The sequence below is a fragment of the Eubalaena glacialis genome, chromosome 16 (genome assembly GCF_028564815.1).
Source record: "Eubalaena glacialis isolate mEubGla1 chromosome 16, mEubGla1.1.hap2.+ XY, whole genome shotgun sequence".
Classification (NCBI taxonomy): domain Eukaryota; kingdom Metazoa; phylum Chordata; class Mammalia; order Artiodactyla; family Balaenidae; genus Eubalaena; species Eubalaena glacialis.
The window spans coordinates 9,940,951-9,965,454 of NC_083731.1; the positions used below are offsets into that span (position 1 = coordinate 9,940,951).

General features: G+C 38.4%; 1 protein-coding gene across 1 annotated transcript in view; it reads left to right on the forward strand.

Moving 5' to 3' along the window:
- The window catches only part of NALCN (sodium leak channel, non-selective), a 272,041-nt gene that overhangs the window by 150,405 nt on the left and 97,132 nt on the right, over positions 1-24,504 (forward strand). The window contains 2 exon segments of the mRNA XM_061170618.1: positions 3,433-3,570; positions 17,638-17,712. Of these exon segments, the coding sequence (XP_061026601.1) occupies positions 3,433-3,570; positions 17,638-17,712 (213 nt within the window).

Below are 24,504 nucleotides of genomic sequence, written 5' to 3' on the forward strand. Positions count from 1 at the left end.
TGAGGAGGCGCTAGTAACTCTACCACTTATTAAAATGTACAAAGATTAGGCAATTTGGAGATGAAATAAATAGATGGAAAAGAATAGAAAGTTTAGAAATAGAGCTGAAAGTGTATGAGTATTCAATGTATCATGCAAGGGATTTTTCAAATTAGTGAAGAAAAGACAGATTTTTAAAATTATATTGTGCTGAATCAACTGATCACCTATTGAAAAGAAAAATAAGATTGATTTCTGTCTCATTTCTTATACCAAAATTAATTCCAGATTTAAACTGATTTAAACAGTGATTTCTGGTTCAAATGTTAAGCATAATAAAATAAGGAAACTTATGGGTACGTAAAAATATGGGTACATTTATATCTAATCTTGCAGTGAGAGAAGTCTTTTTAAGCAAAATATAAACACCTTAAATAAAAGGAATGGCAAATTAAACCACATAGAAATTTAAAATTTATTTTTGTAAAAAAATACTGTAAAAAGATAGGGAAAAATATATGGCAGATATAAGATTAATTTATAAAGAGCTGGTTGAAATCAATACGGGGAACATAAAGGTCAACAGGATAGGAAATGGCATAATACATGAACAGGGAGCTTGGAGAAAAGAAACAACTTCCTCCAGGCCTTTGTTCATGACCCCCTTCTCCACCATTTAAATCCTACTCGTCTTCCTCATGAAAGTCAGTTGCTATCATTTTCTCCAAGCTATTCTTGACTCATCCAAGAGGAATACATCTGTCCTTCCATCTTGCTTCTTATAGCTTTGCCATATTTCTCTTAACGCGCCATATTTTTCGTTCTTCCATTTCTTAGAGTTGGCCATGTTCATCTTTTTCTTCCACTCCTATTATAAATTTCTTAAGAAGCCATGTCTTCCTCATCTCAGTCCTCAACACATCAAGTCTTCAGGAACCACTGATAATCCATGTCCAAATAAATAATGTAAACAGGTTCTTCAAGGGACACAGATCTTGCAGACAATATAAGTCAGTAAGTGTATTTGATTCACATCTCAAACAGACTGTCACTGGGATTTAAATTTCCAGATAAAATCTCAACAAAACTGATAACGTACCCCTCGTGCAGGACACAACTTATTTTTCAGCCTGTAATAAAAGTATTTCATGGCCCTGCCTTTCACTGGTTTATTCATGTAAGTGACTATAAACAACAATCATGCTGTAACAGAAAGCTTTGCTCTCAAATATAATTCACAGCATCTCATAGTATGTATGCACTTTCAGGTGGCTGAGCTGGGCAGAAGTGAGACTTGTTTTCTTTTGAAACTCTGAAAAGAGTAGAGGATAACCCGACGTTCTTGCTCACATTGCTTATCTCACAGCAACAGGTTATAAACCCCTAGCTTCATGTTCCCGAGCATTTACTGAATGCATAGTAGCTGAGTATTCGTGAAAGCTAATGCCGTAGATGAAAACACATTAAGTTGGTTTCTGCCCAAGGCAGCAGAAAGGTACACCTGAATTTTTGGCCTCTTGGTACCAAGAATAAATCTGTTGGACTTAATCACAAGCTTTCCTGTCACTTTTGGGGAAAGATATCCATGTCCAGCAAAATTCCTTTTATCCTGGTAGGTGTTTTGACTCTTCCCCCTTTTACTGTAGAGTCTCTTGGATGTCCACACACTTTCACGCTGGTGACAGCTCTGTTGAAGAAGATCTGATATTTTTATGTGAATCACCTTTGGAACTTGTGTTGCTTGCATTCAGATATAATAAATATTCAATAGGAAAAAAAGCACAGGGAAAAAATAATTGCCCTCAGTGATAGGTTCTGGCATACTTAAGAGGTTAAACGATGTGTTGAAAAATTCTCTGAAGCATTTTTAGGATGAGTTAAAGCTAATATTCTCTTTGGCACCCTATCGAGGAAAAGTATTATACTGTCCTTGTTGATGCCGTGTTCAAGTATCAGTAACAACATACTTCATACTTTCATTAAGGAAACACTTTGTAGGATGATAATATTATAGAAAAATTAACTCAAGGAGAGGTTAAGTGTTTCACACATGGACAAAGGGTAAGAGAAAAAACTTATCTCCTAGTTCAAGATTCATTTAACAACGCATTGTTCCTGTGTTCAAACAGGCCTATTATGTGCTGAGCATTGACCATCGCACTTGTAAAAAAAAGTTAATTTACTTATCCCTAGTAAAGAAAACTGCTAAGAGAGCTTACTGCGCAATGAGGCCTGGGAAGTAGTAGATTCCAGACTTCACTGAACACAGGAAGCAATACTTGGAAAAGTACTTGCTTTAGAATCATAATGCCTGGTGCTACTTCTGTTAGTGCCACAAATTAATAGAGTGACTTTGGGATAATCACCCATCTTTAAGCCTCTTTTTCCTTATCATCAAAAAGAATGAGTCAGGTTAGGTTATCTTTAGGATCCATTTTGCCTCTAAGATACTATCAGTGTAACAGAGCTTTTATCTTGGGCTCAGTCCATCTTTGTATTATCCTGGACCTTATTTCTTGGAATCCCAATACCTGAGAATTCAATTTATGTCTTCCATTATACTGAAGTCTGTAAAGATTTTTTTAGAGTCACTAGATTCCAATTGTCAACTTTCCCCAACATCATCATAGGTTCTCATTAAGAAACATTTATTGACCACTAATGTGTACAAGATACATGAGTCAATGATGGATATATATATTTAATGATAAAAACATGTAGGAATGAAACTAACCAAAGATCTTTGCAGAGAGAGAATGAGTCTTTTAGCTAGGCTGGCTTTTGTTGGAATGCTCTAGTTTTAATTATTTTATTTATTTTATTTTATTTTTGATCTTGGGGTTTCTTCCATGGTCTTGACTGTCTTGAAAATTTTTTTTAAAAATCATGAAAAATGTGATCATCTTTATTAAGTTGCTTAGCATGGCCATATCATTTAGAAAAATTTCTTTTTAAAAGAATCTCATGTTTTTAATATAACTGAAATAATTTGATAGATGGATACTATAAAAGTAAAATTAATGTTATTATTCTCATTTGCCTTTAGACAATCAAATGTAATTCACTATAAAAATAAGTTGTGCTTAACAGCAAAAAACAAAAAAAATACAGCAATCCATTGGAAATGTTAAATAGTTAGCTTGCTAAAAGGGAAGAACAAGAAAGGCAATAAACAAAGGTTCCTGAATTTTGTTCTGATTTGATCAGCAGTATTTACCACCAACAAAGCTAATTTTAATTCAGGGTAATTATTTTAGTTTTCCACATTGAATAGCTAGATATCAGGCTTTTAGAATCTTTGTTCTTAGCCCTTTCCTATCTGTTGAATGAAGGCTGTTCTCTCCCTGCTGAATCAATAATATTGAAATCAAAGTCCTCAACACCATATACTAATTCTAAGTTGCATGTAAGCCCAAGGCTGGTGTTTAATACTTCCATTCTTTTCCTCTGTAGGCATTTATGTCCATGTTCCAGATCCTTACCCAGGAAGGATGGGTTGACGTCATGGACCAAACGCTAAATGCCGTGGGACACATGTGGGCACCAGTGGTCGCCATCTATTTCATTCTGTATCACCTCTTCGCCACTCTGGTGAGTTTAGCATTTCTTTTCAATTATGTCTTACAATTCATAATGGGATGAACATCAACAGATTTTTGGCCTATTGTCAATTTCAGAATCAGAACCAGAGAACCAGGGTAGAGTAGTCCCATTGGATGAGGTCCCTTCCATTCTAAATGTATATGAATCAAAGAACTACTTGAGGAACTAGATTTCAGATCTAACTAAGAAGTTGTCTCCATCAAGGTCAAGTGGTTTACATGAGGGAAAACAAGATAAAACAAAATGGGAATCCCACATCCATGTACTGACTTACCCATCTCTAAGCATTCACACCCTCAGCGATCTAAGGATCAAACCAGAACTACATTATTATAATTTTTTTATCATGTAGAGACACTCTCTTCAGTTTCACTGCATCCTCTTCACAGCTGTAATTAAACTGAAAACAGAAGCTGGAGACCTCAGGGTGCAGCCAGTTAATTAGAAACCAGCTCAGTGTTACTACACTTTGTATGACTAAAAGAAACACATGGGGAAAAATAAAACACATGGCTGCGAATATTGTAAAAAGCGTGATAAAAACTGAATACCAAAATCCAGGAAAAATTTTCCTCTGTCACACAGATTTTTCTCTTCGATGTATTTCTATTAAAAAGATAGGAAAAAGTTATGAAATATGGCCTATGACATACTAAGGGAAGTAATTCTTAGGTCTTTCTAATGCCAAATGTACATCTTCATATAATAAATTTGTACATATTTAAGAACCAAATTTAATCTCTAATATTATGCTAAGAGTTCCAAGGTAAGGACCCAGAATGTTACCCTTCATCAGGAACACAGGAAATAAAAACAACTGCTAGTCTTTATTGGGTGGCAAAATTCTTTATAATTTTATTCCTAATATCTGGAACAACAAAGTTAGGTCACATTCCCACATTACAGATGATGAAACTGAGGAGTTAATTTGCCCAGTGTCACAAAGAGTGTAAATGTTAGAGCCAGAACATTCCCAAGTCTGCCTGGTCTCAAAGCCCGGGTCTTGCAACTATTTATCGCTGCTTCCCTAGATTCTGAAGCTTGTCATTGTCACTGAAAATGTCTGCAGCAAATCAAACCTCTGCCCAAGTCACTAAGATAAAACAAATTACATACAACCTCTAAGGTCCCTTCCAAATCTAAATGTCTATGAATCAAATAAGTGCTGGAGAAACTACATGTGTTAAACTAGAGGTCACATTTGCTATAGGCAGAGACCTTCAAAACGATAACACGTCCATCAAAAGGTGTATGAGGATACATTGTTATGTGGCGGAAGGTCCTGGGCTCAAATAGTGGAATCACGTAGAAATAGTTTTGGCATTTTTTACACGGGGTGACTTTAAAAATATTCACGAAAGGAAAGAACACTGAGCAGTGGGTATGGAGGTCTGGCTTCTAAAGACGAATCTGGCGACACTGGTGTTGGCAGGCACTTGGCCCTAAGGTCTTTGCATCCTCCCTGACAGGACCTCTAATCTGTGTCATTCATTCATTCGTTCATTCATTCATTTATTCATGAACTCAACTAATGTTTATTAAGCACCTACTATGTGTTTAAGTTCCTTTAAGACTATGGAATAGCTTGGAGACTATTGATCATGGGTTAAATGCAGGATAGATGGTTGAAATCATCTATGTATGGGAATAATCTGTCTAATTGTTGTTCTGTTAAAACAATATAATCTGCTCTCCCCACTGCAGATTTTTCACACTTAAAGGTTTGATTCTTAAGCCAGAGACTAACACAATATGTAAGCAGGAAGAAAAATGATCTAGCCTAGTAAATTATTTAGCAAAGTAATTTTTTTTCAAGTGGATTTCTACAGGGATCACTAATATAATGAAATAAAATATTAAATCTGGTAATAGACTCCTTGGGCATTCTGAATTTTCCTTATTGGGCCAAAAACATCGCATTGATTTTGGAACACTGAAGCACTTCCAAGGACTGCTGAGATTCACTTGAGCCTTTAGGAATCTACAGAGTGCAGCTTGAAAACCCATATCTAATTACACACCTTCATTCTACTGATTTAAGTGTCTGCCCAAAACACTCATTGTACAGTAATTTTTTGCATTGTGATTTTCAAAAGTAGTTCTAAAACTGAAAATTGAAATGATTTGTTCTTTTGATCATAATTTTTTCAAATCTGTAAAGCAGTTGAGAATTGAAAAGTCTACATGTCAATGAGGGCAGTCTGGTAAATTTAGTGGAGTACAAGACTACAGACTTGAAGTCCAAAAACCTAGATTCAGGATCTCTCTCTGCTGGTCACTAGATGTGACTTTGGGAGAATCAGACAACTTCTCTGATCTCTGTGTTGTGTTATATCTGAAAGTGAGAATAATAAGGCCCAACACACCTAGTTTCCAAGGTTGCCATGTACATGTGAGGTGAACTTGTATTTCTGAGGATGTTTTAGCCTTGGTGTAAGAGGATGATAGTAACTATCACCAACACTGAGTTCCTTCGAGTTTAAATAAGATGGTGTGAGCATTTCAAGCTATATATGAATAAATGCTAAAATGTTATTGCTATTTCAGATGTTTTTAATTTATAGAAGTAAAGTATTATTGATCAGTTTAAAGTATCATTTATGCCCAAGTCCGTCTCTCTTTTCATCTTTCCCCACGCCCCTTCTCCCAATCACTATGATGAATTGGATACGAATCTGTCTTCCAGTTTTTAAATCATATTTTACTAAATTTAGCATACTATCAATTCTGAAAAGACTCATATTTTGTGTAACATTAACAAAAAAAACAATTAAACTATACGCATAGATTGTAAGGTGCATCCCAATTTCAGATTGTTAAAATGTGAAGATAAATGTGCACCTTAAAATCAATGGATAACAGTAGTTTCCCACACATATATGTATCCATTAAAAATATAGAATGTTTTTAATTTAAGGTTATCATCTACAGACATTTTATACCCTTAGTTTTTAAGATCAATATTATTTTTCAGTTTGAGAGTGCTGCTCCAGTGCACTGATGGCCATCCTTGGGGGAGATGGGAGATGCGCGGTGTGCATACTTCTCTTGCCGTTATGACCCTGCTCCATGCTGAGGCCAATTTACCTTTCATCAGGTGTTTCCCTCCTTACAAATCATTAAGAGTAGCAATTTTCAGAATAAATAGTATCAAACTCTACATATATTCTCAGTTGAGTTTTTAACCAAATGTTGTTTTTGAAATCTTTTCATCTTAATACACATAAAGCTAATTCAGTCATTAATATGTAGAGTCATATAGTAGTCCATTGACTGAATATGCCATATTTGCTTCTCAGTTCCCTTCCTGGTAGATATTTAGGTTGTTTTCCAATGTTTTGCTCTTATACTGTTGCAACTAATATGTTCGTACTTTGTGTCCAGTTGTGCGAGAGTTTCTTTAGGGTATATGCCAGAAAGTATCAATAGAATCCAGGATCCTGGATGCTGCCCAAATGGCTCCATTGCACAGGTCTGCAAACCCAAACACCAAACCTGGTCCACAGGCTTTATTTCCACAGCTTGTGAGCTAAGAATGGTTTGTGCATTTTATTTTTTTAAATTTATTTTTATTTATTTTTGGCTGTGTTGGGTCTTCATTGCAGTAGCTTCTCTTGTTGCAGAGCACGGGCTGTAGGCATGGGGGCTTCAGTAACTGCAGAGCGCGGGCTCAGTAGTGGTGGCACACGGGCTCAGTAGTGGTGGTTCAGAGGCTCTGGAGCGCAGGCTCAGTAGTTGTGGCACACGGGCTTAGTTGCTCCACGGCATGTGGGATCTTCCCAGATCAGGGCTTGAACCCGTGTCCCCCGCATTGGCAGGCAGATTCTTAACCGCTGCGCCACCAGGGAAGCCCAGTTTGTGCATTTTAAATGGTTGTGTAGGTCCATATGCAATATCCTCAGTGTTGCCTCTTGGCCCTCAAAGCCTAACGTATTTGCTATCTGGAACTTTAATTTGCAGACCCCTGTTCTACAGGCAAACTGCGCTAATTTACAGTCCCACATGCAGTGGTTGAGAATTCCTGTGTTCTTACATTCTCATGTATACTGGATATTGTTAGACTTTTAAGATTTTGACAGTCTTGTGAGTTGAATGGCGATATCTCTTTGCCTTAACTTGCATTTTGGGGGTTTCCATGGTTATTAATAAGGGAGCATACCTCTTAGTATGTTTATTGGCTGTCTTCTTTGTGACTCACCCAATCGTGTGCTTTCTCTCTTTTCCTAAAAGCTAGTTTGTCTCTCTTAAATTCGTTGTTGGAGTGCTACATAGATTCTGGATATTATCCATTAACTACTATCTATGTTGCAAATATCCTCTCTCAGGTAATATTTTGTTATTCCAATTTGTCTGTGATGGCTTTTGACATTATATTTGGATGTGGTCAGAGCTATCAGTTTTTCACTTACGGTCAACATTTAATTTGGACTCGTGTTTAAGAAATTATTTCCCACCCTGAAGTAATAAAAATACTCTCCCCTATCTTCTTATAATTATTTTAAATTTTTGCCTTTCATCTTTAGATCTTTAACCCATCTTAACTTACTGTTTATATATAGTATAAGTTGGATGAAATGCATTATTTAAACAAAACAAATCAATTTTTCTCATCCAGATTTATGTGACATTTTTAAAACTTTGAGATGTATAGTTGGTTTCGTCTACAGCAAAAAGGTCAATTCAGATTTTCTAATTTATAAATAATTTTTTTAAATGAGAAGTAATTAATTCAGTGAAAGAAAACACTATAACTAAATTTTCAAAACTGAAAGTGTTACTTCTATACTACCCAAAAAGTCTAGGGACTGAAGTCACTTCCCCAGGTCACTGGAGATTTTGCTTAAACATTATCGACAATTGCTTTATTATCCTGTATGTCCTCAGACGGTCAGTCACTATCATGAGCTCTATCAAGTTAGCCCAATTCGATTCAGCACAGTTTTACTGAATCTCAACTACTCTGTATAAGTACTAACCTATGTATAAGTGCTAACCTACATCCTGGCCATAGTGGGAAAGGGCTTAATCTCTGTCCTCTCTGAGCCTAAACTAGTACAGAAGTTGGACTAGTAAACACAAACCAACCACAGATAAAAGCTGTGATTCAAGACCTAATGATACAAGTGATAAGAGGCACGGGGGCATGCTGTTGCTTGCTGTGTGATCGATGCACATGATAAACATTTGCTTCCCAATCATTCCAGGTCAGCCTGATCTGAAATTCTTAAAATATTGGCAGTAAAACAGCTGGAGATGGTTTGTGGACCAACATACAAATGTGTGTGCAGGTGATAAGCCTGTGTTACATATGCATCGCATAACCTTCAAAACTGAACATTTATAAGTTAAAATCTCTATTCCATAAGTCTGTCTTTATTTAGCTTGGATTTAGCTTAAAAAGAGCATTTTTGTTAAATTGTATGGTTTTTTAATTTTTTTGTAAAATACTACAGAGCATTTTAACCCAAATTGGAAAACAATTTTAAAAGTCCACGTAAATATACAAGCTCTGATTTGATTTTTATCCACGCTGGCCGGTGGTGCCACACCACCTGGGGAGCTCCTGATTTAGTCTTCTCAGGGACAAACAGGCATGTACCAAGCAGAAAAAAAAAAAAAAAAAGTTCGGCTGCAGTTTGTGCTGGAATAAGAAACAGCAGGCCATTCCATCGCCCCCTGGGGCCACCAATTTGTCAGCCCACAAGGAAAATCAGGCTTAAGTGTATAGCAAATGCATATTTATAACCATTATCTACTGTTCCTGTAAAATGTCTCTCTCATTCGCCAGGTACATATTCTGTATTTCTGTCCTGACTGATTGCAGTTTTGCCAAATGCTTATGAAATCCATCGTTTCCCCCACTTTTGCCAATGATTTGGGGATAAGAACGATAAAGACAAGCAGTTGAAAGACTCTTTTTTTTTTTTCAGTGTTTTCCCCTTTATTATTATTTCAAAGGAAAGCCCTGTGATGGGAATACTGAAAGAGAGAAAATGTAATTAAGCATTCATTGTGTTAGGTCTTTTTGTTACCTTTGAAGTGCTTACATTAACACAGCAATCTCTTGATTTTGCTTCTGTAGCAGCAGCTTTCAGAAAATAGTCGTATTTTACTAACAAAAATGGGCATTCCAGAGTGTAAATTAAATAACTTGATTTTATAGAATTCATTTAAAAGTGCATCTGTGGTGAGCATTTCCCATTTTACATTGCTCTGATTACACTTGACTTTTTGTTGACCTATATGAAAAATGAAATTGTTTCCAACTACAGCCTGCAAGACAGCTTAGGAGAGTGTGATTATAAATGGTAAAAAGGAAAAGAAAACCACAAGGTGATGGGGTGTTGACCAGATTCCTGCTGTGCTTCTACTGTATCCTTGAAAATAATGTTAAAAATAGAAATTATTAATAAAGTTCACAGTAGAGAAAGAAATAAGATTAAAGGTGACATTTCAGTTAAAGGGCTATCTTTAAGCTATATAAAAAGGAAAAGAAAATAATAAGAGGAAACTTTAGAAAAGAAATGGAAATGAGAAAGGAAAGATAGGGTGGGTGCAGGACTCTATGCAGAGTTGGAGAGAATGCAAAACAGGATTGGAAGCTACAGAGATAGAAATTCTCAATCAAGAAGACCCATTCTAAGACGGTAAAGCCACCCTCCTGAGAAAATACACCCTAACTTTCAGCAGCCTGCATCATGCTAACCTAGCCTCTCCCTTCAGTAGAGAGAATGAGAACCCTCGTGTGTTGCACGGAGGGGTTGTGTCACAACAAAACTGGAGGAAATAATGATGCTGGGGAACACACTGCTTCAGTCATTTATTGAATTTCGTTGAAATGCATTATGGTTAAATGGAAGAAAACCAAGTTAATTATCTGTGGTTAAAGGTATCAAACTTAAACATAGCAAATACGTTAGCTCAGGTGAATCTGGCTTTTTCAGGAGTGAGAGGAGGAGTTAGAGGAGAAGAGAGGTCGTGAGGAATCACAATGGCTGAACGCCTCCTACCACATGCGGCGGGAGCCATATTGAACCTGGAGACATTGGTTTTGAAACCCACTAAGCTGGAAGGTCAGCACCCCAAAAGCAGTAGCTACCCCATTCATAAAAATTCTAGGAAGGAGACTTGCAGAGGCTTGCAGAGATCTGATCTTCCACACCAAATGCATTGTCAATGCCAAAAATATCTTGAGAATGGGTGTTGTGATCTGAGAAAAATAAAGAATTAGATACCTGGACTATTTTAATAGCTATTCTTGACTTTTTCATTGAAATCGGTGATTCATAATGTATCAATATTGATCACAAAATAAGGAAGTGGATGTATTACATCCATTGTATATTGCATGATAGAGCAAATACGTGTGTTGCATATTAATATCATGCAGTGTTATAGATCTGTTAAAAGTGGCAAGTAGCCAGTGCATGAAAATATAAATATGAATTTCTTGTCTTAAATCATTGCACGTGCTAAATACCGCTGTGTTGAGAGTATATGTGTGCTTAATTTAACAAAGCTCAAGAGGAAATGAAAGGATATATCATTAGCCATTTTTCCCCTGAAATTACATCTTTAAGAAAAAATAGTGATTTAGAATTCCATGCCCCATGATAAATTTAAATATTATATAAATTATGAAAGATAAACAATGCACACAACAGGTCTAAATGTAATTTAGAACCAGCAAAGCGTAAAGGTAAAAGGGTTTCATGCAAACGATGAAGCTCTTGTGATTCAATGTGACAAATCCCTGTAAAAATTCTTTTGTTATATCAGTCGCATTTTATATAAAACTGTGAACCTCATTTAATGGCTATGGAAAGCCTTTTGGCACAGTACGGATGGTACTGGTAGTAAGCAGACATCGGCTGAAAATAAGATTCAGACGTCAACGTAACGGGTTCAGGTTAACGAGCGTTACCTCAGCTTTCTATAAAAACAGAACAAACAACAACAGCAACAAAAAGCAACACTGAGAGGATTGAGGAATAGTTCTTGCTTTCAGAATTAGGATCTGTCCCCCACTCCCATTAATTTGGGGGATGGGGGGAGAAATGGCTGACACCCAAGTCAGCCTGCAAGCTCAAGGCCAAGTCCGTACAGCACTCGGTTTGTAGGAAAATAATGTCTCACTGACAATGTAAATTAAATATGACGGAAACCAAGCTGCCACCCTCCCTTCACTTCTGTTTCTTTATCACGGTGGTTATTGCCACCTTATTAGAGTCTGAGCAAAAAACTACGAAGTAATTCTCACCTCCTGGCAATCAGCTGCAGACCTAGCCTCTGCGGCATCTTCTATTTCCACTCCAGAGAGACATCAAAGCCAGACCCCAAGTGCCAGGTCCTCACCTTAACACAGGGCCCTACTTGTCAGGAACACGGTGACAAGGACCCATAAACGTCTGTGTCCACACAGAGTTTCGAGGAAACTCGAACTCCACACACATTTTTAAATACGGTTTCTGTTTTTGCCATCACGTCTTCATGTCAACTAAGCAGGAAAGGCTGAACATTCAGATAGTGAATGAACCTAGTTTTAATGTAGTTTAAAGCAAACTTTAAACTTTCTCATATATTGTGCTTAAATTTGTTACCAAAACCCGTCCCAAGAGCTTGTCTCAACGCTGTTAGCGAGGGGCTTTCTACCTGTAAAGCCCCTTCAGCAAAGCCAAAGTGTTCCCTTTTTGAGTCTTGCCTTCTCTCTACCATGAAAATCAAACTCTTATCTCCATGAAAAAGAGAATGTGCGGCTAGAATCCCCCATCTATTTCTCTGTCCTTCTGCCCTGAGGGTAGCTTTTTCCTCTTTCCTCCAAAAAGGAGGTATAAAATGTACTGTTTTTTTAATTAAGGTAACAAAACATTACATATTTAATAACTTTTGTCAAACTGCACTTAACAGTATCCCATTACTATTTCAATGAGCCAGCTTAAAATAACTGCATTACCTGCATAAAAAACCAGAACATCTGAAAGGAAAATTTTAACAGAGAAGAAAAGAATGCCATCACTCTGTGATTATTACAACCTCCCTCTCACACCTCCCGACCTCCCTTGGTGGCATTTGGGCAAACTGCCAGCCCCCAGGCCTACTTCTCAGTCTCCCCCAGCCTCCTTCCAGGCACCCATGCTCTGGCCATACTCACCTGCTCACCAGGCCCCTAGTTAGCCCCATACTCCCAAAGCCCTGCCTTCCCTCATGCCACCTGGAAAGACTTTCTCACAGTTCCCTTCCTGCCAAAATCCTCCTTCTCCTTGGTATCTTGCTATCCTGGTAGCACCTGGCTGGACTCATGATCAGCCCCTCATGACCTTAAATGAGCAGCATTCAGAAGAGGCACCCAGACGCATTGGCCCCGATCAGCTCTGAGAAATCGGAGTGCTCAGATGGCACAGAACCGAACCTGGGATACTCTGGTTGAGTTTAGTTTCTGCTTGTCAGTCTTCACACATGTGTGCCCCCCCTCCAAGACCCTGCTCCCATTTTCCTTCACATCCCTGCTTTCTGAGAGGAAATAACGTTTTCTGGGGATGAAGCATGAGGGAGGCGGAAGGGCCCAGAGAGAGACAGGGAGGCGGTGTGTTTCGACGATGGTGGCACGTCACACCCAGGGCAACAGCAGTATGGGTACCATCCTGGGTGTGTTGACAGCCAAGACCTGCAACCACTTCTTGTCTGAACTTGATGGGGAGAGAGCCTTGCTAGGGGCCGACACGGATGAGGGGCAGCCCGCAGAGAGCTGTGTGGCTGCCTGAGAGGTCTAGGTAGAGAGAGTCTGAAAGATCCCCCCCAAGAACCAGTCTCCCTTAGCCTCCACCTGGAATGGCAGAACTTCCAAACTTCCTTGAGAGTTGAAAGCCACTGTGTAGGAAGAACACTACTGCTGGAGCAAGGGCCCAAATTAGAGACCAGATAGAGAGTAGAGGGGGTTGAATGGGCGCCCCACAAAAATATATCCATGTCCTAACTCCCAGGCTTGTGAATGTGACCTTATTTGGAAAAATGGTCATTTCAGATGCAATTAAATTAAGGATCTTGAGATGAGATCCATCTGGATTATCCAGTTAAGCCTCAAGTCCAATAACAAGTGTCCTTATAAGAGAAGGATGAAGACAAGACACAGGGAGTAGGAGGAAAAGGCCATGTGAAGACAGAGACAGAGATTGGAGTGATGCTGCCACAAGCCAAGGAATGCCTGGGGCCACTAGATGCTGGAGGAGGCAAGAAAGGATCCTCCCCTAGAGCCTTTGGAGGGCGTGTGATCCTGCTGACAACTCGATTTTGGACTTCTGGCCTCCAGAACTGTCATAGGATCCCTTTCTGTTGTTTTAAGTCACAAAGCTAGTGCAATTTGTTGCAACAGCCCTCGGAAACTAAAACGGGGTGTCACTGAGAACCAGAGATCTTAGCAGGAGCTGCAGGAACTGAGGTGGTGATCAATTCAGCAGAGAGAAAGCCCAGCGTCCCCCAAATAAGCGCCATCACTGCCCCTGATGGGGGACAGAGGACCAGTCACATGGCCACTGTGGACCAGAGGGCAGTGACAATCACATCTTTGACTTTAAACCAGACCTACAAAGAAAAGGAGCATTTATTCAAATGTAACTGAGTTTTAAAGGACAAAATTGGATTCATGTAGCAAGATTTGGTTTTCAGCCATCAACACAAATGGAGGGCTTATGGACTAAATTCAACTGATATGTAAAAATATGAAGAAAACTGTTTTAGTGTCGCATATCTAAGTTTACGTCTGTGTATTTTCATATAGGCTATACCACACACCAGGGTTCTTGGGGGAGGATTAAATGAAAAAATACTATAGCTGCAATTTGTCAAGCTATTATTATTATAGCCATTATATTTTACAAATGAGAGCACCGAAATTCACAGTGGGCTAGTGGTTGCCACGTAGCTGGTGACTGTCAGAGCCTATTTGCCGGCCAAGGTCTCCAACCACATTGCTCTTTTCCACCAGGCTGCCAACCCACGTCTGCTTAATTCGATTGTGAACTTCGTAGCGGTGAGCACGGTATTGCATTTATGTTCCTGACCAGGCAGTGTCTGACACAGCGACAGAGTCCAATTTAATCGAATAGCATAACCTTGCTGTGGTTAAGAAGCCTGCCATCTGTCTGGTGTTGGGAAAATAATTAAAAATAAAATCTCCTGACAATCCAGAAAACCTCCACCAAGGTAGACAAGAAAGAAAACAGTTTTATTATTGAATAGCACTAAACCAGACTGTGATGGGCATCACGGGCAATCCACCAAAGTGATCGCAAAGACAGAAAGCCGTGTCACCCTTTGATACACATCCCCACATCACATCCATTCTCTCAGGATGAAAACAACTAGTCCTCAGGCAAGAAGACTCGACGGCATCATTTGTTAAATACAGTTCCCCCTAAATTCACCTGGTAACTGGGGTGGCCCTCTGTGATAGCTAATTGCCTTTACCCGAAGGAAAATAAAACTTTTCATATCTCCATGATAAATAGGTAGTTTCGCAACATGGGTCCAGGTGACTAAGTTATATTCCCAGCTTCCCATGGAGAAGGGGAGACAGGGCACTCTTCCTGGGTTGTAAAATGATGAGACTTATTTAGCTTTTAAAAAGATCTGTATACATCTCAAAGGGACAGAATTTATAAGCACAAGTTTTCCAAAGGAAATGCGCTAAGAAAAGGGAGGGGAACTGTGGCTTTCCCTTTTTTAATCAGGGAAATTATTTTTTTCTTTTTAGATTTGTGTTTGCCCTTTCCCTGGGGAGATAGGAAAGGCTGTTAGGTTAGGACACAGAGCCAGGCCTGCTCCAGTGCCCAGGAGAGACAGAAGTGGTGTGAGACAGCTCAGATTCACAGCAGAGCCCTTCAGGTGGCAACTCTGAGTCTGGGAGAGGAAGCAGGAGAAGGGAGACTCCTCCCCTGAGAGTACTTTTGATGATAACGTCAAGGTCAACCTCAAGGTCACAGGACAAGGGCTAGACTTGGAGTGAACTATGAAATGCCCTGTATAGAATAATGTCTGGTTTAGAGTAAGCCTGAATATATCTGTGCCCAGATGTGCACGGTGTGGTGGACGTGGTGACATCAGTAAAAAATCTGTGGTCTAATAGAGAACAGACATGTGGTTGCCAAGGGGGAGGGGGTGTGGGGGAAGGTTGGATTGGGAGTTTGGGGTCAGCAGATGCAGACTATTATATACAGAATGGATAAACAACAAGGTCCTACCGTTGTTCCTATATCACAGGGAACTATATTCAATATCCTGTAATAAACCATAATGGAAAAGTATATAAAAAAGGATATATATATGTGTATTACTTTGCTGTACCGCAGAAATTAACACAACATTGTAAATCAACTATGCTTCAATTTTTAAAAAATTAAACAAAAAAAAATCTATGTTCTAGACCATTCTGTATCCTCTTTAAGTTCTGGTAGGATCCCAAAGGCTGTGGCTATTCACAGGAAGGGTGCTGGCAATTGCCCCAAGCCAAACATTGTCAAAACTTCAGAGTAGTTGAGGCTTTTTTTTCCCCTTGTTATATGCTCATTAAACTTGGAAAAAAGCTAGCCATTAACTTCTGTATAATAATCTCTCTGGTGCTTAAGAGTCATGACTAAATTGCTTCGATTTTCTTACCTTTGTGCTTAACAGTCTAATAGTAACAAATGGGAATAATTTGCTAAGAGGGAAATTAAAAGGAAGAATATAAATTAAGAATGAAAAAGATTATCAAATGAATGTGGTACTTTAGAGAATTCAAAGTTAACAAGGGACTAGAAATTAAAATATTTTTAAAATTCTACTTTTTTGTTGTTTTCTTTCTTTCACCGTATTTATCCATTCCAAATGAAGCATATGCCTTTTTTTTAATTTGGGAAAATATGGTGAAATACAAAAAAAAAAGGGAGGGGGAGTCCATTTCTTTCACAAAGGCAGACACCGTTAACATTTCTAAAGTACCTCCTCCTAGCATTTTCTCTATTATTTCTTTTTGTATATACTTGCACTTCTACCATATATACTCTCATTTAATATTGTAAGCATTTTTTCTACTGTTAAAATTCATGAGTGTATTAGTTATCTATTGCTATAGAACAAATTATGAACAACTTAAGAGCTTACAAAAATAAACATTTATTATCTCACGTGGATTCTGCAGGTCGAGAATCTGAGACGGGCTTAGCTGGGTGTTTCTGTAGTTCAGAGTGTCCCATGAGTTTGCAGTCAAGATGTTAGCTAGGGCAGCAGTCACCTGAAGGCTTTACTAGGGCTGAAGGATCCACTTCTGAGATGGGTCAGTCACATGGCTGTGGCAGGAGGCCTCAGCTCATTGCCACATGGGCCTCTCCATAGGGACACGGCACCTGGCCATAGGACACGGCACCTGGCTTCCAGCAGAGTGCGTGATCCAAGGGGGAGTGAGGTGAAAGCCACAGTGTCTTTTACTACCTAGCCTCATAAGTCACACACAATCCTTTCCGCAACCTATTGGTTACACAGACCAGCCATATTCAATGTGTAAGGGGACGCACAAGACTAAACACCAGTGACTCACAATGTTGGAGACTAGTTACCACAATGGCTTTGTAATGGCTGCATGAATTTTACAATAGAGATCTCTATAAGTGTATTAGCTATTTACATAAGGTTAGCTGTTATTTCCAGTATTTCATTATTACAAATAATCTCTCAAGCACTTTTGTATATAAAGGTTTTCATTAGTACTTCAGGTTATTTTCTTTGAATACAGTCTTAGAAGTAAGATTGTTGAGTTATTTTTTTAAAAGTTTTCTTAATTTTCATTTTAAATCAGTTTTATAAAGAAAATTAATATTTTAGATTGTTTATTTCAGTTAACAGATGCATTTCCTTTAATGTATTTGCTATAAGTATCTTAAAATACCTATGCAGTGATTCACAACTCATGTTTAATGCATTCTATATAAGTGTATATTTTAGGTAGATATTCTATAGGATATATATAATATTTTGATACTTATGGCGTGTGGACTTTTTCATTGCTATTTAACCATTTTATAGATCCTCCTGAGTTTGTTTGTCGCTGTTATTTTGGACAACTTAGAACTTGATGAAGATCTAAAGAAGCTTAAACAAGTAAGTAATGTATGGGGGATTCTTTAAATCGGCATTAAAAAAATAAGGGCAAAATGTGTGCTTACAGGTAGTATTAAAGCAGTTCAAGGTTCAAAGTAAAAAAAGATAGATTTTAATAAATTAAGACAATCTGAGTTGGCAAATAATTTTCTTCTAAGTTTAACCTTCTCTAATAACAACCAAGGAAATTTTTATTGCTCTATGATTATCCTAGGAATATTTTTATATCATTATTTTGAGTAAAATTAAGATGGACATAGTATAGTAAATTGAATTTAGATTCTCCTTCTGCCATTAAATGAATGGCAGATTTGCCAGATTGCCAGATTGCCATTTGGCATAATTATATGTAATACTCTTGATCATCATCCTAAAAATATTAAGCATAAACTTGCCTGACCACTAGACTTATAAGAGAATTTAGTCTGGGTGCCCAAAGTGGTTATAAGAAATGGGATAGAATAATTGATCAACTGTGTGCCCAGTTGTATATGAAAATAGATTGGGTGTTATGGCATTGATAATCATGTCCCAAAAATGTAAATGTAAACGTGTGAAGATTATGTTATTGATGGCAGAAAGATTACAGGTGTGATTAGCTATTCTCATTGTTTTTGTTCCATGGAAGGCACTTGGCTTGAATATTTGACTCTGTCAAAGAGAAGGGACCCTTTGAGAAGCAGAATTTGTAAAAGGGGGAAGCCTGGATAAATATTCTTGGATCACCGCCCCCCCAGCACTGCAATAGTTGGGATTATTAACATCCCAGTGAAAATCCTATCTGGAATTTTAGGAAGGCCCTACACATTCAGAATTTTCAAGTTGGATAGAGTTGTCTATTTTTTAAAAAACAAAGATGTAACCTATTTAAATTTTTGTTGTTATTTATATATCTGAAAATCACTTTAAGCATTTCATTTTTTTACTCTTGTTTATTTCCAAAGCCTAGGCTTTTAACCAAGGGCAGTCAATAAAGAAAAAAAAAAACAAATATACTTGATATAAAGATGCCCACTGCGAGCGTATCAAGCAAGGATTTAAATTCTTCCCTGTCCTGGGGCTACACAGGCAAATGGTTATCTGGGTATGGTAGGCATGATTTCTTCCAGATCTTTTCAATTTTGTGGCAGCAGTGGTAGGTTCTTCAAATGAGGGTTGGGAAGTTCTTTATGCCATTGATGCAAATACTTCCCATGGTTTCTAGTTGTAGAAGAAATATGTAATTAGTGAGTTCAGAATTGAAATTGACCAACCATATAATTAGACACAACCAATAAATATCTCTTGCTGTATAACCACCTTAGTCCTTGCTTTACAAATCTGGTATTTATTTCAGGATTTAAATGATTTTACTCTGTTTTTATTATTCCCAGAGAAGAGGATGGGGAAAATGTGAAAAAATAGTTGATTTTCTTAATGTTTCAAGTTCCAGAAAGCACTCTGTGTTCCAAAGTCTTTCTTTATTCAGTTTAAGCTTTTTTTTTCAATCTTTGACCCTTTCCACCAACTAGTCTGTAGGTTCTTATAGCTACAGTCATGTTTGTTGAGCACTGGCTCAGTGCCAGGTACTTTGTATTTTCATTTATTTAAATTTCACAGCAACCATGTGACGGAAATATTATTAATAGCTTCATCTTACAGGAGAGGAAACTAAGGCACAGAGAAGTAACTTGCCTAAGGTCTCACTGCTAATAAGTGGCAGAGTTAGGATTTGAACCCAGGCGATTTGGACCAAAAGCCCAGACTCAGCCTCTATGCTATACTGAGTCACATTAAAGCTATATAAATGCCAAATATGAGTCATGCCATTGTGGAGGCTCATTCATAAGACTGTTAGTTACTTGTTGATAAATAATGATATCTTAGATGACAGAGATGCCATTATATTCATGAAATAACCACTGATGTGACAGGCAGTTTCTTGAGGAATGGAGGTGAATAAGCTACCCAGTCATTAAAACTATCCAAAAGGCAGATGATCTAATTAGAGGCACTGGAGTTAGGACTTTGGCAGAAGCTAAGAGCTGAGATGCTTACCATTCACTCCACATGATGGCAGACACTGGCCAAAGCACCTGTTCCCTCAGGGACCTTCTGGAGCAATGACCCTCCTTAGACACAGACATAAGGTGCTTGTAGCATATTAACATTTTAGAGAGGTCTCTAGAGACTTAATGTACTTTATTATGATTGTGGTAAAAACAATTGTGTTAAAATATACATGTTGGTGCACAGACATTTTTCAAGAGTAATAGAAACCAGTATGAGCCACCTCTGAAATGGAGACGTTAAATATGAAACACTGACCGGGGGCCATTAGAAAAAGTCGGTTCTCATGCTTGGGAGAAGGATTATGTCCCTGGAGGTGGACGGGATAGGAGACAATGGTAGAAAGCTGAATGGTACAGTGAAGAAGCTAGAATGGGAGAAGAGAAGGAAGTGAAGAAGTGAACGAGGAAAACATCCAAGAGATGAAATTAAAGGAAAGAGCACAGATTATTAATCTAAGCCAGTGATAAAGGGGGAGAAATGTGACCGAATGCTAAATCAGATTGCTCCATGCACCAGAGCTTTTGTGGAGAAGCTCCCTGAGGCAAGCACCGTCTGCAGGATCAATTGTGCTGGAATTGTATTCTTCTTAAGTAGAAATATGCTGCTTATTGTTTCCCCATTATTTTCTGAAGTTGCCTCCTTGCCCTTTAAGACAGTGGTTTCCAGCCAGGGATGCTAACCCGTGGGGCTCTTCAGGAGAAACTATGGGACCAGCAGCCTTCTTTAACACTTCAGGAAACCTAAAGGGAATTGTGCATTTACCCGACTAAAATGCCTACTTTAATACTTTTAGCTGGAAATTTGTGAATTCTAGGCAGCAGCACTGCTTCCCTAATGCTAATGCTCTGAAGGCTCTTCATATATGCTTTTCTTTAAGGGAAAAGAAGCAACGTTGAATTATTTATTGCTTAATAAAGGCATTTTGATAGACAGAAACTTTTTTAAAGAGAGGACTCAGAGGGCAATAATTAAAGGGCTCCTTGGGGATGACTTTGGATAGGTTCTGATGTAAATGCTCATTCCCAGGCCACCTGTCTCCATGCCATCACCAGTGTTGTGCCTTTATAGACACTAATGTAGCTTTTCCTTTGTCGTTCTCCAAAATAAATAATGCTCTGAAAAAACATGCCAATTATGCATTCACATAAAATTCATCTATTGCTTTCCTAGCAGCAATATAGCAGTAGCAATCATTTCCTAGCTGCCATAATTTATATGACCCCCGTATCTAATTAAATAGAGACCATGATTCTCTTTTCAGCATCACCAAAACCCAATACAGGACCTGGAGATAGATAGAGATAGAAATAGAGATATATAATGGTTTTTTACATAAGATCAGAAAATTGACTAGAAATGAGATTGTCTGTAAATGTATAATTTGGCTTCTGAGAAGCCAGATCAGTTCATATAGAGGCTAAAAACCCCCTTGACCTACTGCTGTCCTCTAAACAGCAGTAGGAGACAATGACCTTCATGCTCTGTGATGTAGCAAAAACACTGGAGAATGTAGGTGGAATTTTGCAAACTTTGAAAAGGAAGAGAATTCTTGCAGCTTTAATGATTTTTGCAAATTCAGTGCAAGACAGATATAAAGGGTTTTCTTTTAAGCAGTAGAAGATTCATTAAACTATGAGAAAGAAAAAGACCCATAGAGAAGCCTCAGGGAAAAGAATCATTGAAAAGGGAAGTAGAGATAGTCTGTGTAGATTAAATTCAAAGCTCTGAAATTAAAACTGTTTCCCCAGCTCTGTATTAAGTCCCATTTGAGTCTCGTCTGGTTCAAATTTGATAATGTTTGGTCTTTGATGGCGTCCAATGCATAGTGAGGGATGCACATGTAAAGAGACTTCTCTCTCTTGTTGATTATGATTTTAACAAAACAACAAAAATCTTAGTCCTTTTAAAAATGTGAGCTCCAAAAAAAAAAATATATGAGCTCCGGGTTAATGTTTCTCTGTAGCCTTACCTGGGGGCTTTCATTTTCATCTCTGTCTTGTCTCCTGTATTGAAGTCATTCTGGATTTAGGGCAACAGCAAGGGGACAGAGTAGCCACTCAGCTAAGCACTGTTTGCCATCTCCTGATCTGAGTCGAGCCTTCAGTCTTCTCAGTATTTTTTCCATCTCACAGGAGTGAACTCAAACGAATATAACATGGAAGAAGGATGCAACTGTTACAATAATAAATATTCCCTATTGAAAACTATCTGGTGCCAGGCACTTCATATGCAATTACTGAATTTAATTCTAAATGTTAAAGACACAGAAACTAACATTCAGGGAGATAAATTTCTTGCCCAATTTCGTATAATTTGTAAAGTGCTTAAGTTGGGATAATAAGGGCTTTCTGACCCCAATGCAGGTGACACACAACCTGCTCAGAGAATCAGTTCATTCATTCATTCTAAGGCGAGTGTCTGGAAAATGGGTTGGATGAGATGCTTGCATTTTTGGATCAGCAGATTCTCTCCCTGTGGATGTGTAGACTGGAGGTCAAATTGTAATCAGAATATAGCTCAGTGAGCTGGGAATCAGTGTGGGATGTGGAGAAGGAGGGTTGTGTGATTCAAATACGTAATGGCATCAGGCTAATGTCACTTGAGGTATTCCTTTTACTAGATCTCCCCATTTTTGTAATCCTGGGGTCTGAATGCCCATCTGCTGTACTTCAGATGTTGCGTGAGGGGCACCAGACATAATGATAAGCAAGACATTGTTCCTGCCTTCAAATAGCTTATGAACTGGTGGGAGAAAGTGACAACTAAACAGATACTACAAATTGTGGAGCACAAAGGAGACACACATAACAGATGATGAAAGTAGACATGTTTTCTCCCAAGTACGGCAGAGACTAAAATCTGTAATTCCTATCTAGGTGAAGGGAGTTAGAAGAAGGCAGTGTGAAGAAGCGTGCTTGAGACCAAGAGAACAGCACACTTTTAGGCAAGAAAAAGCATAGTGGCTTTTTGGAGGCCACTAGGAGTTCACTGTGACTCAAGTATAGAGCAAGGGAGAAATTGGTGAGCTGGAAAAAGAAGCAGGGACCAGCTAGAGGAAATGCCATGAGCAGAGCTAAGCCTTCAGATGTTACCCTGCGGGCATTTAAGCCAAGAGCGACATAATCTCCCCTATGTTCTATTTTTTTTAAATCAAAGTTTAGTTACTGTACAATATTGTATGTTATAGGTGTACAGTATAGTGATTCACAGTTTTTAAAGGTTATACTCCATTTATAGTTATTATAAAATATTGGCTATATTCCCCATGTTGTACAATATATCCTTGTATCTTATTCATTTTATACATAATAGTTTGTACCTCTTAATCCTCTACCCCTAAATTGCCCTTCCCCCTTCCCTCTCCTCATTGGTAACCACTGGTTTGTTCTCTGTGTCTGTGAGTCTGCTTCTTTTTTGTTATATTCACTAGTTTGCTGTCTTTTTTAGATTCCACATGTAAGTGATACCATGCCTCATTTGTCTTTCTTTGTCTGACTTATTTCACTTAGCATAATATCCTCCAAGTCCATCCTTGTTGCTGCAGAGGCAAAATTTCATTCTTTTTTCCCCTACATTCTTCAGTTCAGAGAATGAATTGAAGGGCACCTAGACTGAAGATAGGAGAGCCAATCCCCGAAGCAGATGGTGATTGCAGTCTCAACTAAAGGAAACAGAGATGAGGGAACGTGAAGGAGTGGTGACGTACAGAAGAGAGAGTGCAGAGGGTAGGATCTGGTGACCCACTGGATGTAAGATGAGCAAAGGCTGGAGACTAGAGCATCACCCAGGTTTCTAGATTGCCCCAGGTGTGCCAAGGCAGAGGATGCAGAAGAAGGAAGAATTTTGGGGTTGGTTTGTTTGTTTCATTTTGGGGAGTTGGAGGGGGTCATATTTTCCATGAGCTGCCTGGGAAATATCTATGAGACAATGTCTGTGGATAGATGTAAGGGTTAAAACTTAGGCGGAGTATCGGGGCTGAGACGGATATTGGAGAGAAGCAAAAATTAACATGCAGGTGGTAAGTTAAGCCTTTAGAAATCATGAGTTTACCAAGGGAAGAATGGTTTCCTGAGGAACAGCAAATGAATCCAGTGAGCCAATGAGAAAGAGCCCGAAATGGGAATGAGAAGCCCGAGACGTAGGAGGAAAGACTAGAACGTGTGTGTCATCAAGAACAAGGCTGTGGTCCACAATCTCAAAGACTTCAGAGAGGTCAAAAGTGGTCACCATAGCAAACAATCCTAATTACAATAGCATCAGAAAGAATAAAATACTTAGGAAAAAATATAACCAAGGAAGTGTAAGATTTCTGCCCTGAAAACTACAAAACATTGCTGAAAGAAATTACAGAAGACACAAATAAATGAAAAGACACTCTGTGTTCATGGCTTGGAGAGGATATGGAGAAATTGGAAGACTTGTGCCCTTGTTGGGGGTGTAAAATGGTGCAGCCGCTATGGAAAACAGCATGAGGTTCCTCAAAAATTAAAAATAGAAATGATCCAGCAATACCACTTCTGGGTATATATCCAAAAGAATTGAAAGCAGGATCTCATTGCAGCATTACTCACAATAGCCAAGAGGTGGAAGCGACCAAAATGTCCTTTGACAGACGAATGACTAAAGAGAATGTGGTATATACATAAAGTAGAATATTATTCATTCTGACATGCAACAACATGGATGAACCTTGAGGACATTATGCTCAGTGAAATAAGCCAGTGACAAAATGATAAATGC